This window comes from Peromyscus leucopus, chromosome 5 (genome assembly GCF_004664715.2).
Source record: "Peromyscus leucopus breed LL Stock chromosome 5, UCI_PerLeu_2.1, whole genome shotgun sequence".
NCBI classification, from domain to species: domain Eukaryota; kingdom Metazoa; phylum Chordata; class Mammalia; order Rodentia; family Cricetidae; genus Peromyscus; species Peromyscus leucopus.
Genome location: NC_051067.1, coordinates 105,583,103 through 105,596,449, shown reverse-complemented (window position 1 = coordinate 105,596,449; position 13,347 = coordinate 105,583,103). Strand labels below are relative to the sequence as shown.

General features: G+C 48.1%; 1 protein-coding gene across 1 annotated transcript in view; it reads right to left on the bottom strand.

The window, feature by feature from the left end:
• The window catches only part of Bean1 (brain expressed associated with NEDD4 1), a 50,290-nt gene that overhangs the window by 26,935 nt on the left and 10,008 nt on the right, over window positions 1-13,347 (bottom strand). The window contains exon 2 of the mRNA XM_028884365.2: window positions 12,120-12,226. Within this exon, the coding sequence (XP_028740198.1) occupies window positions 12,120-12,144 (25 nt within the window). The 5' untranslated portion in view covers window positions 12,145-12,226. The remainder of the gene's footprint in view (window positions 1-12,119; window positions 12,227-13,347) is intronic.

The following is a 13,347-nucleotide window of genomic DNA, read 5'->3' as shown; positions in this document are numbered from 1 at the left end:
AGAATTTTTAAAAATCCCAGAAGAATACAACCAGTAAATTAAATATATTTACTTCATGGCAAAGAGGTAAAGGAAGAATCCATGGACAAAAGAGACATGAGACAAAAGGAAAACACACATTGAAATGTTCCTTGTACTATTCCATCATTTATGTTTTTATTAATTTGTGTTTGTAAAAATATATGGATGGATTAATTACTTAAGCAATAGAGAGTGCCAGAGTAAATAAAAAGGCAAGGCCAACTATACATTGACCACAAGAAACACATTTTTAGCTAGATTTAAGAAACAAACGGTGAAAATAAAAGAATGGGAAAAGAAATACTATGCAAGTAGTTGGCATAATTTTTGTTTGTTTTTCAAGACAGGGTTTCTCTGTTCAACAGCCCTGGCTGTCCTGGAACTTGCTCTGTAGACAAGGTTGGCCTTGAACTCAGAAGAGATTTGCCTGCCTCTGCTTCCCAAGTGCTGGGATTGAAGGTTTGCACCACACACCTGGCTGGCATGACTTATAAAAATTCTTATTTAATTAATCTATTATCTCTGTGTGTGCACACATACACATGCCACAGCACATATGTAGCAGTCAGAGGATGACCTGTGGAATAGGTTCCCTCCCTCCACCATGTGGGTCCCAGGAAGGGGACGCAGACTGTCAGCCTTGGTGGCAAGAACCTCTACTCACAGGGCCATCTCACTGACTGTAGTTGGCATAATTATGCTAATTTCAGACAATTCAATTTAAGACAAGAAATATTATTGGAGACAAGGACATTTCCTAGTGCCAAATCAGTATATCAGGAAGATATAATTGTTGGGCGCATGTACCAAACAATGAGTGCCCCTGAAACATGAAAGAGAGAGGATGCTACCAGAATTGAAAAGTCATGGGGATCTCAATGCCCCAGCCTCAATAAGTAATGCAATAGCCATCTAGAAGCTCAATAAGGATATGAAGGCTTGAAGCACACTGGCAACCATAATCGATAGTTAAAGAACACTTTACCAACAGAAGATTGCAGTTCTAGACAAGCACATGTGGAGCACGCTTCGAGGTGTGTGGGTCACAGCACAAGCAGCAACAAATTCAGAAAAACTGAAAGGTGCAAAATGTATTCTTTGGCAATAGTGTAATTAAAGGGGACACTCACGGTATAAAGATACATGAAAAAATGTCCCACCATCCCTTCCAACCCCTGTACACCTTTACACGTGGGGAGGAATTATAGCTCCCACAGTTGCTGTTCCTGCTGTCCAGACCTGGAACAGGACTCTGAGACATCTGAGTCTGGGACACATTAAAGGTGGTAGAGTTTTGTCTCCTTATCCATAAAGGTCCCCCAGTAACTACACACAGGTTAGCAGTATACTAAAGGTAATATATCATTAGTAGAAAGAGAACGAGGCCAGCTCAAGTTACAGAGCAAGATCAAAAGTCATGGGTTCAAATCTTGCCTCTGGTTAGTGGTAAACACTGAGTTCCTTGAGCCTCTCAACTTGTCTGTAAACTGGAGCAGTGTCCTCTGGCGTCAGCTAATCAGAACACATCGACTAACGGGATGCCTGGCTCACAACGACTGTTCAATGTATGAATTTAAACCTTAAAATCCCAAAGTTATTTCCTAGATGCAGATTTAAATGTGAATGGTTATCAGGCATGGTGGCATACACCATTAGTCATCCCAGCACTCAGGAGGCAGAGGCAGATGGATCTCTGAGTTCAAGGCCAGCCTGGTCTACAGAGTGAGTTCCAGGACAGCCAGGGCTACACAGTAAAACCTATCTCAAAACAACAATATCAACTGCAGCAAAGCCAAACAAAAATAAATGTGAAGGGCAAAACTGTAACACCTGAAGAGGAAAGGATCCATGAACATCTTCATAACTTCAGATGCTTTAATGTCCTTTTGTGTTCAGTACACAAAATGTTCTAACCATTAAAAATGTACAATAGGCTGGGTGGTGGTGGCGCATGCCTTTAATCCCAGTACTCCAGAGGCAGAGGCAGGTGGATCTCTGAGTTTGAGGCCAGGCTGGTCTACAAAGTGAGTTCCAGACAGGTACCAAAACTACACAGAGAAACTCTGTCTTGAAAATAAAAAAAATTGTACAATGGGTCTAAGGACTCTGATGGAGTTTGGGCCACATGGAGGGGTAGGATGGTGAGGGGGTTGAAGGATTCCCCAGGGACTGAGATGTGAACAGGGTCAAGGTGGGCAGGGATGCTGAGAAAAGACTTCTCCAATACATCCCATCATTAACAATGTGCCCCAGGACCTTGCAGAACACCTCTCTGAGCCGTTTGTCTGCTGGTTAACAGATCCCAGGACACACCACCATCCTCCCCCTCATCGTCACAGAATCATCCTTTTTCTATGATTAGCTTTTCACCCTAACAGGCTTGTTCTTTGCTGGATACCCAAGCGATTAGTCATGCCACCCGTTACAGCCGCTCAATGTCATCTGGCACTAACAGCCAAACACATCTGGGAGGATGCAGGAAAACCAATTTTAAAACCTAGGCCTCACGTTCACTGAGACAGCCCAAGACAGCCTTTCTTCAAATGATAAGCAAAAAGGCCCACAGGAATCCCTTTCAGACGGAAATATGTGGTCCTCAGCCACAGCTGACAGGAAGTGTGTGCTGTTGACCCCAGTGTCTTTGGATGATGGCTCACAGGTGGCCTCTGGCACCTCCCGCTACCTGTCTCTGTGTTGGCCGCATGACTTTGGGACCCCACTCCTGCAGCTGAAAGGCACGTTCCTGGTTACTAACTTAAACTGGGAGACAGACCCTCACTTGGTTTTTATATGTCATTTACAGCAAAGCCAATGTCAAGTGGAAAAGAGGGAAGGTGCTGTGTGCCCCTTTGTTCCCATGGGCTTTACCAACTTGCCATACCCCTGGCCTTGTGAGAAGACAGTTGTGTACAGCTGGGCCTTTCATCTCTCAAATCCCAGTTTAGGAGCTAAGACAGAACACCTGACATGGGAACGACGGGTAAACATCTACTGAGCCAGGCCGGGAGCATTAGTCTCCCCTTCCACTGAAGTCCGGTGTTTTTACTTAACATCCAGTGCCATTTATATTTTAGAAGAACTTAAAGACCACTTGCCAGGTTTCTGAAGATACGGATTCAGTTGTAAATTACGCACTGTCTGGGCCAGTGATTGTCACGTTGCTGTAGATAATTGGATTTTACGCTTGGCAAACAGGCCAGCGCGTCACTACTGCAGGTCTAATTGGTCATCTCACTCCTCCACAATGCCACTGTCCCCACGGTTGACAGTGTGCTGCTGATAACTATGTGTAACGGCCACATGTCCTCTAATGTCTTCGAAATGTCAGGATCACTGTAAACACTTTAAAGTGCTGGGGATCCCTGTTTACCTGGAAAAGTGGGAAAATTCTGAAAAAGCTTACACTATTTCATGAGAGCTCTCTTCAATGTTATTACACATGTATTTGCTGAAATCTGAAATGTCAGTAACAATAGATAAAACCTCTTCCACAACATTGCTATGGAACTGAAAGTGCTCATCATGGCTTTCAAGTTTGTGAAATTTTATTCTTGGAATGGCAGTGATAAAATCCTCTGCTCCTAAGGAGTACAAGAAGATCTTTCATAACCTCATGTTCAGTTAAATATGCATAAACTAAATAATTGTGTACATGAAATTAACCCATATTTCATGGATAAAAAAGTAGGCATGCTCTATTAATCCAAAGAGACCATGTTGAAAACCAGAGGCAATCCCCAGGCAGGAAGATCTTTGGAATAATATGTCCAGCCATGGAGTCATTCATAATATATAAAGAGTGCCTAGAAATCAGTAACAAAAGCATACCATGGAAAAATGGGCAAAAGACTTGAGAGGTCCTTTAACAAGAGCGTGTTCAAAGTACTATACTAAGTCACTAGAAATTCAAATGAAAACCACCATGCACTGTCTCTGTTTCCCACTTGAATGGCTAAGATGACTATGTCCACTGTTGTCAGCATGTACAGTGGTCAGAAATCTCAGATTTGCTGGTGAGAGGCCAGGTTGGAATAGCCACTTTGGAAGTGTTTAGTTTTTACCTATGAAAGCTAAACACATGTATATCCTACTCCAAGCTCCCACTCCTAGGTGGGATACCTTTTCCATATGTTCACTGGAACTGGACAGTATAGCATGATGGCCATGGACAGCTACTAAATACAAACTAATTAAAATTTTAAAATGCAGCTCTTTAGTTGCACTAGCCACATTCTGGATGCTCTGTGGCTACATGTGGCTTGGGATGTTTATACTGGACAATGAAGAGAGAGACCATTTTCATTGCTGAAGAATGTTCTCTTCAACATAACTGTGCTAGGATAACCACATCATGGCTATTCACTCATCATCTCAAACTGGAGAATACATGGATGCCATTAGAGTAGAACAGATAAGTTGCTTGGGGTATATTTACACCAAGGAATACTATATGATGGTGAGAATACATGATCGGTCTACAATTATTACTCAATAAGGTAGGTAAAGTGTATAACACAGTATTGAACTAAACTGTATAATCCCAATCAAGTTTGATGTATAGGCAACACTAATTTGTGGTCACCACTGGCACAGGATAGTGAGTGGAGAAGCCTATGAAGGAGTCCTGGGTGCAGGAAGACTGTGTTTCCCAGCAGGAGCATGCTCAGTATGTGAGAATTCTTTGAGCTGTACCCTGGTGATGGGGCACCTGTGTGCATGCACCTTCCAGTGAGTGAGTGCTGGCAAACCAGCTTTCACAGAAGGAAAGAAAGAAAGGAAAAGGTAAGAGAGAAGAGGGGAGGTGGGGAAGAAGAGAGAAAGGAGGAGGAAGGGAGGGATGATTGAAGAAAGAACAGGAAGGAAGGGAAGAGGAAAGTGTGAAGCAAGAAAAAGGAAAGAAAGGAAGACTGAAGGAAGGAAGAGTCTCAGATTTGTAGTTTGCCAATTTTCATGCTGTAACTACTCCCACCATGGTGATTTTTAAGCAACCAATATTTTAACCATTTGCTCATGAAAACCCTAAATGTTTTTAATTATTAGCTCTTGTTGGTTGACATTTCTGCTTAAAAAGAAAGAAAGAAAATCCCCTGAGACTGACCAGGGTAGGAGATTCTCAGTGTTCCTTCCAGATGTGGATACTCTGGTACCCGAAGCTTGAAGTGGGATGAGAGCTGCTCCAGCCAGGAGTTGAAGGTAGGCCTCTCTGAATATCCCCAGTCTCTTAAGTGAGGATGGTGTGTGTGTGTGTCAGGGGGTGGGGTGGGTGAGGGTATATGGGGTGGGGCAGGGACCTTGCTGTGACAACCTTTGTCCCTTGAAGCAGCTCTGCCACAGTCTCCCTTTCAAAGGAGTCCGGTCTTCTTACCCTGGACTCAAGAGCTGGAGACTCTCTCCTTTCTCACTTTCGTGTGGCAGCTGCACTTCATGTGAGGGTGGGATACTGAAGTGGCGGCCGCTCACATGCTCTGTGACTCGATCTAGCACCTGGTCTCCACTCAGTTTCCGCAAGTGTGTGAGAGGAGGTTGGGGCGGACCTCCAGGAGGAGCAGGTCCTGCAGAGGACTTACATCTAGCCTACGTGACAGGGCTAAGGAAGCTGGTTTACATCTGGGCGGGGCGGGAGTGGGGTGGACTCCTGATGACAGCCTGTCAAAATTGAAGGGCAGTCCCTGTGCTAAGCTGGGGCTGCTGGGAAGGGAGGGGGCAGTCTCAGGAGGACCCTGCAGGGAAGTCTGAGTGTAGGTCTGGCTATGACTATGGGATTAAGAGTCAGGGGCAAATCAGCCTTATTGAGCACACTGTGTGTTCACCAGACCCTCAGATCACATTGGAAACTGGGCCCAATTATCTCACTTCACAAGGGCTAAGCAGAGGTTCAGATGAGTTAACTAGGTTTGCTCCAGTGTTGACTGAGCCTGGCTCTTTCAGACCTTCGTGCTGCCACTGCATTAGGACACACCTACTTCCACACCCTACCCTTCAACCCCTTCCTTCCTGCTGAGAACACATGCCATCCAGGGATGCAGGGCCAGAAGGCTAGATGGGGGCTAAGGGGTGAGAAGTGAGGGGTGAGAGGTGAGAGGTGGGAGCTGAGGGGTGACAGAAGGGGGCTGAGGGGTGAGAGGTGGGAGCTGAGGGGTGAGGAGTGGGGGCTGAGGGGTGTGGAGGGCACTGAGCAGGATGAGTTTCTCAAAACCTGCACAGGGAGGTGCCCTCAAGTTTCAAGGAGGAGGGGTGAGTTCAGAGAGCAGCCTCTAGAAGCTGATGGTTTGGGGGCTCAGAAGGAATGCAGGGCCTCTGGGCAGGTTGCTGTTTTCCCCACCAGAACCTGCTGTCTTGTTTCTGAAGCAGACAGGCTGCTCATTTCTGTGGTGGTGTCACAGAGGATGACTATCCTCTCCTGAGCCCTGGGCACGGTTCCAGTGGAGGCAGAGCTGAGTGCCAGGGTGGCTAACTCATGGGAACCCTTGGCAGAGGATCAGCAGTGTGCTTACTCATCCCCTGGCTGGAGAGAACACCATCCTCTCCACGAACATGGCTGTGGGTGCCAACTGGAGGGATCATACTTCTCTCGGCAAGACCACTAGATGTGGAAATCATCGTGCCCTCCACCAACGCAGTGCTCACTCTTGAGTTCCTTCTCTTCCTCACCTTCCCACACTTGTCCTGTCAGTGACCTCATCCAGCTCCTTGGCACTGAGCAGCACCCATACATTGACAGCTCCCCAATTTACAGCTCCAGCTCCAGACTCACCCCTGAACTCCAGGCTCATATGTCTAGCTGTCTGCCTGCATCTCCACCCTGGTGTCTACACAGCATCTCAGACACAGTGTGCCTTCAAGTCTGGCTCAGTCAGCTCGCCAGCTGTTCCAGGCCTTCCCCCAGCTCAGCAAATGGCAGACCTGTCCTTCCACATGCTCAGCCTCAACACAGTCACTAATGAGCCCTTTCTTCCCATCCACTCTATATCCCAATGGCTTCCCTTTCCAGTCTATTCCCATCATTAACTTCTGTCCTAGGCCCTCACTACCTCTTAGGCTACTTCTTTGCCTCCCAACTTCCTCTCCTTTGGTCCCCCTCCAGCCTCTTCTGACTACCATGGTGATTAAAACTTTTCTCAGATCATAATTCTCCAAACATTCCCAGGGAGCAAAAGGCAAAGTTTGACCATGGCCTCCAAGGCCCTGCATCATCTGGCTGATGTGGTAATTCTGGTACCTTCCCTATTTTCTTCAGGCCCACTGTCCTTCCTATGCTGGAACAAGCCATACCTGCTCCCATTTCTGAATTCCTCTACTCAGCGCTCTCTTCCACAAGACACCTGCATGACTCGGTCTCCCCGAATCACTAACAATGTTTATAGTTGTTTGACAATTTTATGTGTATGGGTGTGTTTTGCCTGCATGTGTCTGTGCACCACATGCTTGTATGCCCGTGGAGGCCAGAAGAAGGCGTGGGATCCCTTGGAGTTGGAATTACAGTTGGTGGTCAGCATGTGGGTGCAGGGAAATGAACTCGGATCCTCTTTAAGAGCAATAAGTGCCTGTAACTGCTGAGCTATCTCTCCAGCCCCAGCATCATCTTCTTAACTCATTCTTTACCTGCCACCCCATCCTGCTGTATTTGCTTCATACCTCCTGATACATTATAAATAAATAGACATACTGTTTATACTCATGTGAGTGTGTGCACATTTGTGCAGATGCCAGAGGTGAACCTGGCATCCTTTATTCCTTTCTAATTTTTTGAGGTGAGGTGTCTCATTCAATTTGGAGCTCATTGATTGGCTGGACAGCAAAGTCTGGGGATTTTCTTGTCTCTGCCTCCCCAGGGCTAGGATTACAAGCACATGCCACCACACCTAACTTTATGTGGGGCAAAAATGGGCTCTACCTTGTATGTTGATCCAGCCGTGGTTTAGCTAAAACTGAGACCTGATCACCCTAACTCCGGTCTGACCCCATCATCATCTAGCTGTAGCATCTTGACTAATTTTTTTACCTCTTTAAGCCTCGATTTCCCCATGTGTGGAATGGGCACATTAACCCTTCTTTGTAGAATTTTATCAAGGAAGCGAGGAGGCCACAGGAAATATGGATCCTAAGGCTTTATAAGGGTTTTCCGAGCCACCTCTTTGGGTCCTCACAGCACCCTCTGACATGCATACTTTTATGAACTCCCACTTTATAGGTGAGGAAACATAGACCCAGGGATAAACAACTGTCTAAAGTCCCTTCCTGCTGGTGCCTTGCTTCATCAAGTGATGAACAAAGACTTGTGATCTTTGGGTAGTAACAGCAAGCATTTAGACTGACTCTGAGTTTACATCCAGGCTTGTTGGGAAAGTACCGTAATTGATTAGTGCTGTCTGCTCTGGATACAAAAATGGTGGATTGCTGAGTGTGCTCCCTTATCTTCCCTTCTTGCCCTCAAGTCCTTCCCTGTGTTGATAGTAGCAGAGGTAACTGTGACAACAATCAGAGCAAAGGACCACTGTCCTGTGAATGTCCCCCAAAGACCCATGATGCGCAGTGGTAAAACCCTGAAGAGGTGGGGCCTTCTTGCAGGAGGAAGTTAGGCCACCAGGGATACGCCCTTGAGGATATTGGGAATTGAAGTGTTTCTTTGCTGTCATGGCAAACAGGCTTCCTCTATCACATGCTTTTTTGCTATGATGTCCTGCCTCATCACAGGCTCCAAAGCATCACGACCAACTCACCATGGGCTGAAACCTCCGAATCATGAGCCAAATACCCCCGTCTTCCTTCTAAGTTAATAATCTCAGGCATTTTGTCACAGCAACAGAAAGCTAACACATGGTCCAAATCCCCAATTTATCTCCTAACACCCTACCTTTTGTTTTCCCATCACCATCATTAAAGACATGACTAATACTGAGATAGGCAGAGGGACGGTTTCTTGAGCATCTTTTCAGAGCCTGATACCAAGCTTAAACGCTCCCTGTGGCCCCTCAAATCTGAGCAGCAAACTGTAAGATTCCACACATCTATTTCACAGATGAGCAAACTGAGGGTTTGGGAAGGTGAGTAGTTTGCCCTAGCTCACACAGCTGGCAAACATCAGTGCTAAGATGCTTGCATACACCAACTCAACGTTGCCTCCACTCTGAGGGGGAATGTGGGCCTAGGGGGCCTTTGCCAGGCTGTAGGTTCAGGCCAAGTCTTGGACAGCCATCAGGAACTTGACAGTGGTGTGCCTACACGACTTCTCCATTGATTGGGAGGCACGTCTCTCCCTCCTTCATTTTGTTATTGCTACATGTTTAGTCTCCTGCCCCACCCCCCACAAAAAACCTCCTTCAGATCTGTCCCCAGAGGCCATAGGGAAGCAGCGTGCCCCCACCACACAGGGAGCTACATGGTGCTGCCATCTGCTAGATGACAATGAAGAGGATGTGTGGCATCTGTGCTTAGAGCCTGGGTCCCCAGGGAGTCCTGGAATGTTCTGCCCAGCAGGGGCCAGATGGAACCCATTCCCCCACCCCCAGCCTTCCTGAGGAACACCAGACCTCCTCCACACTCAGAGCTCCAGGCAAGGCCTCAGCAGGCTGGGAAAGGCTCACAGACACGGCTTCAAGCAGAGAAACTCCCTTTCCTCTTGCAGCCACGTGGCCAGAAGGCTTCCAGGCTTCGCTGACAGGGTTTCCCTGTCTTCCTCTTTCTTCTCGCTGTCTTTCTGCCTCAGTCTTAACTTCCCAATGGGGCTGCTTTGGAGAGCTGCTGGTGGTGCCCCACGAAGGGCAGAGATGAGCCAAGGTATCTGAAGATGGGGCTGGGAGGCAATAGACCTACAGTTCAGCCCTTTATGGCTGATGCCTGCCCAACTCCCAGAAGGCCCAGAGAAGCATGCCACATCTCTAGTGTCCACAGGTGCTGGCAGATCTGTTTTCAGGGGTGGCTTAGCGCCATTTGGCTTGCCCACCTTGCCCTCTGCCCCAGGCAACCAAGAGCCGTCCACTCTCTGCAGACCTCACAAGCTCTGACTCTTGGATGGAGGTCTTTCTTCGGGAAACCTTTGGGCTTGGTTTTCCTTCTGTGGGTTGCATTTCTAAATCACAGGGGAGAAGGGTGCGGAGATGTGAACGGGAACAAACTGTCTCCTACTCTGAATTTTCCAGGTTTCATGGCTGCAGCATCTCTGCACAACCTGGCAAGAAAATCGGGTGAGCTAAGAAAGGCATGGTGGTCTCTGCCAGGTTTCTCACTGCATAGAGCAGCTCTAGACTGGAAAAGAGGTGTTAAAAAGAAGGGGCATGTGGCCCCATATGGCCACTCCTGGGGTTCCTCATAAATATTTATTTTCTTCATTATTTTTAAGTTTTAAAAATTTGAGACAGAATCTCACTCTGTAGCCCAGGCTGGCCTCAAACTCACTCTGTAGCCCAGGCTGGCCTTGAGCTAGCGATGATCCTCCCAAGTGCCAGGGTTACAGGTGTGCTCCACGTGCCTGGCCCCTGGTTTTTAAGCACCACCCCCAATACCTCCCAAGACCCAGGAGAAGCTGGGACAGGCAGCCTGGAAAATGCCAGCCCAGGGGCTGCAGCCAGAAGCAGAGCAGCAGAGTGAGGATGAATCTGACTGTGCAGAACAAGAAGAGGGGCTGTTGCTAAGCCCCAGGGAAAGGCACAATTTCCCCCCTCCACTGTCAAAGGAGCCATGACAGACAGGATGGGCAAACAGAGTGGCTGGAAGAACCTAGGAGGGGTCAGGAGTCAAGATAGTGGAAGCCACCAGCAAAGTCAGATACAATTGAGCTTTGGAAACAGTGGACAGGACGCAGCAAATGCAAATGGGTGGGGTATGGGTCTAGGCAAGGAGACGGATGCTGTGGTGAAGTAAACGAGTGTGCGGGGGGGGGGGGGGGAAGATGGCGCAATTCTCAGGTGACTTTGAAGAAAAGGAAAAAGTTGATTGGGTAATGGGAGGCAAAGAGGTTCCCTGGAGCCCCACAGTATTCCAAGCTCTTGGAGGCCTAGGGGCTCAGACACCCCTTTATCTCAGAGGCAGGGCTGTGTGGCCCAGATAGGCTAGGGGAGCTTTGAGACTTTCCATTCCCCATAGCTGCCTGCAGCTCCTCACCCACAGTGCTTGAATATGGAACTATTCATACAACATGCACTTATTAGGTGCCTACCGTATGCTAGGCATTAGGCCTGTCAGGTAGCAGGTGGGAGAAGTGGACTGGAAACATTCACACACTGCTTTCTTGTGCCCTTTAATATCTGTGACTATAACCTTGAGTCCTCAGGAGGAGGAGGGGAGGCTGTTTGGAGGCCATGGCCTCTATTAGCACAAAAATCCAGGCTCTCAAGTTCTAGAAAGCCTGCCACACTCAGTATTCCTAGCCTCCTTCTTCCCCAGTTCCCTGGTCACACCAGTAGAGAGGGGATAAGAACACAGCCGTATTAGTCCTCTGCAGGACAGGTATCCCCAGGCCTTGAAGAGCAGCTGGCCTGGGATAGGAGCTTTCATTTCCGGATTCTGCCCCAGCAGTGATAACAGTGATCTGGAGGGTCTGTGTTTGTGAACTCCATAAGAAATCATGCATTTTCTTCAGTCAGTGGGGGCTTTCTGGTGAGAGCTATAGGATGAATTTCCTTAGGGCAGTCAGCCCCAAGGAACTGTTCTATAGGACCCAAATCCACGAAGCATTGTTTGTGGGTAGTTAAGTGTAGGAAGAACTTAAGGCTTTTGTTTCCCACAGAAACCACACACAAAAGACCCTGAAAAGGCCGACAGTGGCAAAAACTACTAACATGTCTCATCCAATACCTCCCACAGTTACTTGGCCATGGCACTGAGGGTGGGGGAGAATGCATCACTGAGTTTCAGAGGAAACTTGATCCACATTTTGGGAACAGGACAAAATGTGACTTTCAGTTTCCAAGGAGCCCACTATAGATGCCGGGATGGCCTGTGTTTCCCCTCCACACCCCAACCCCCAAGTCTCTCCACACGAGCCCTGGTCAGACTCCTCTCGGTGCCTTGGCCAAACATCCCAGTGCCATCCTTACAACTCCACCCTCTAGTTCTGCAGTAGCTAGACCCCGGCAGTGATGGATAAGGAAGCGACTTACAGGGGCAAGGGCGTTTGAAGGACATGTAATCCTTGGAGCAGAACAGCGGAGCCAGCCTGCCCACGAGCACAGCTCTGACTTCTTAAGGGGACAGCCCCTCCACTCACCTGCGGAGACACAAACAGGCAGGTGATGGGACACCTATAGCACCCACCATCTCTACAGGTCGTGTGTTTACATCATCACTTGAACCATCACTTGGTGGGGTGGGACTTGTGAACATGCTCCTAGTCTGGGATCCCTGGGCTCTAAGGTATGGGGTGTGGGTACAGGGGTAGGGTGAGTGGGTGTTGGGGTCACAGTGATGTTTGGAGGGTGGATCTCTCTTTTGGGTGGACCCTGGAGTGGGAGTGTGATGCCATGGAGTTCTACTGTGGAAGACTCACTGTTCCCGCATCCTCCATAGACTGTAGTATCCTGAGTGCCTTAGGGCAGTCAGGGCTGGAAGGAGCCTTAAAGACTGGTTCACAGTCCTCACTTCATAGGGCAAAACACCCAGAGGAGAGAAAAGCCTGCTCGAGGCTTTGTGGCTGGCTTTGGGAGGCTGTTCCCTGACCCCCAGCTCAAACTGTATTATGGTTTCCCTCTAAGAACCAAGAGTGCTCTTTTCCTCCTCATTTTGTACATAAGGAAACTGAGGCTCAGAGAAGTCTTGTAGCCTGGCCAAGGTCACACAGCACCCACAGGCTGGGGTGTGAGACTCCAGATCTGTTTCTCTCTCATGCTCTCAGCAGCCAGCACATCCCTTTGGGAGGTGCCTAACATATTAGGTCACCAATTTAGAAATAAAAGCCAGTGGAAGGAAAATGCCTCTTCCCTTCCCCAATATGTCTCCATAGGAACTCTGTGTGACACCTGAATTTTCAGTGTAGCTGGGCTGTGCCCGGTTACCTTCACACTCCTTTACATCTCCAGAGCAACATCGTCTCATGCCACTCAAGATCTGAACCCAGTCAGTCCCTCCTTGTGTGTTCCCAAAGGACACAGTGTGGGCTTTTACTTCTTGTCAAGAGGCACATTTGACTTCAGAGACTAAAATTCACTTTAAGAATTTTATTATTATTTTATGTGGATGGGCATTCTGCCAGCCTAGATGTCTGTGTCCACTTGTGAGCCTGCTGCTCTTAGAGGCCAGGAGAAGACTTTGAGTCCCCTGGATGGAGAGTTACAGACAGCTGTCAGCCACCATACAGGCACTGGGAACTGAATCTGCGACCTCTGAAAGAGC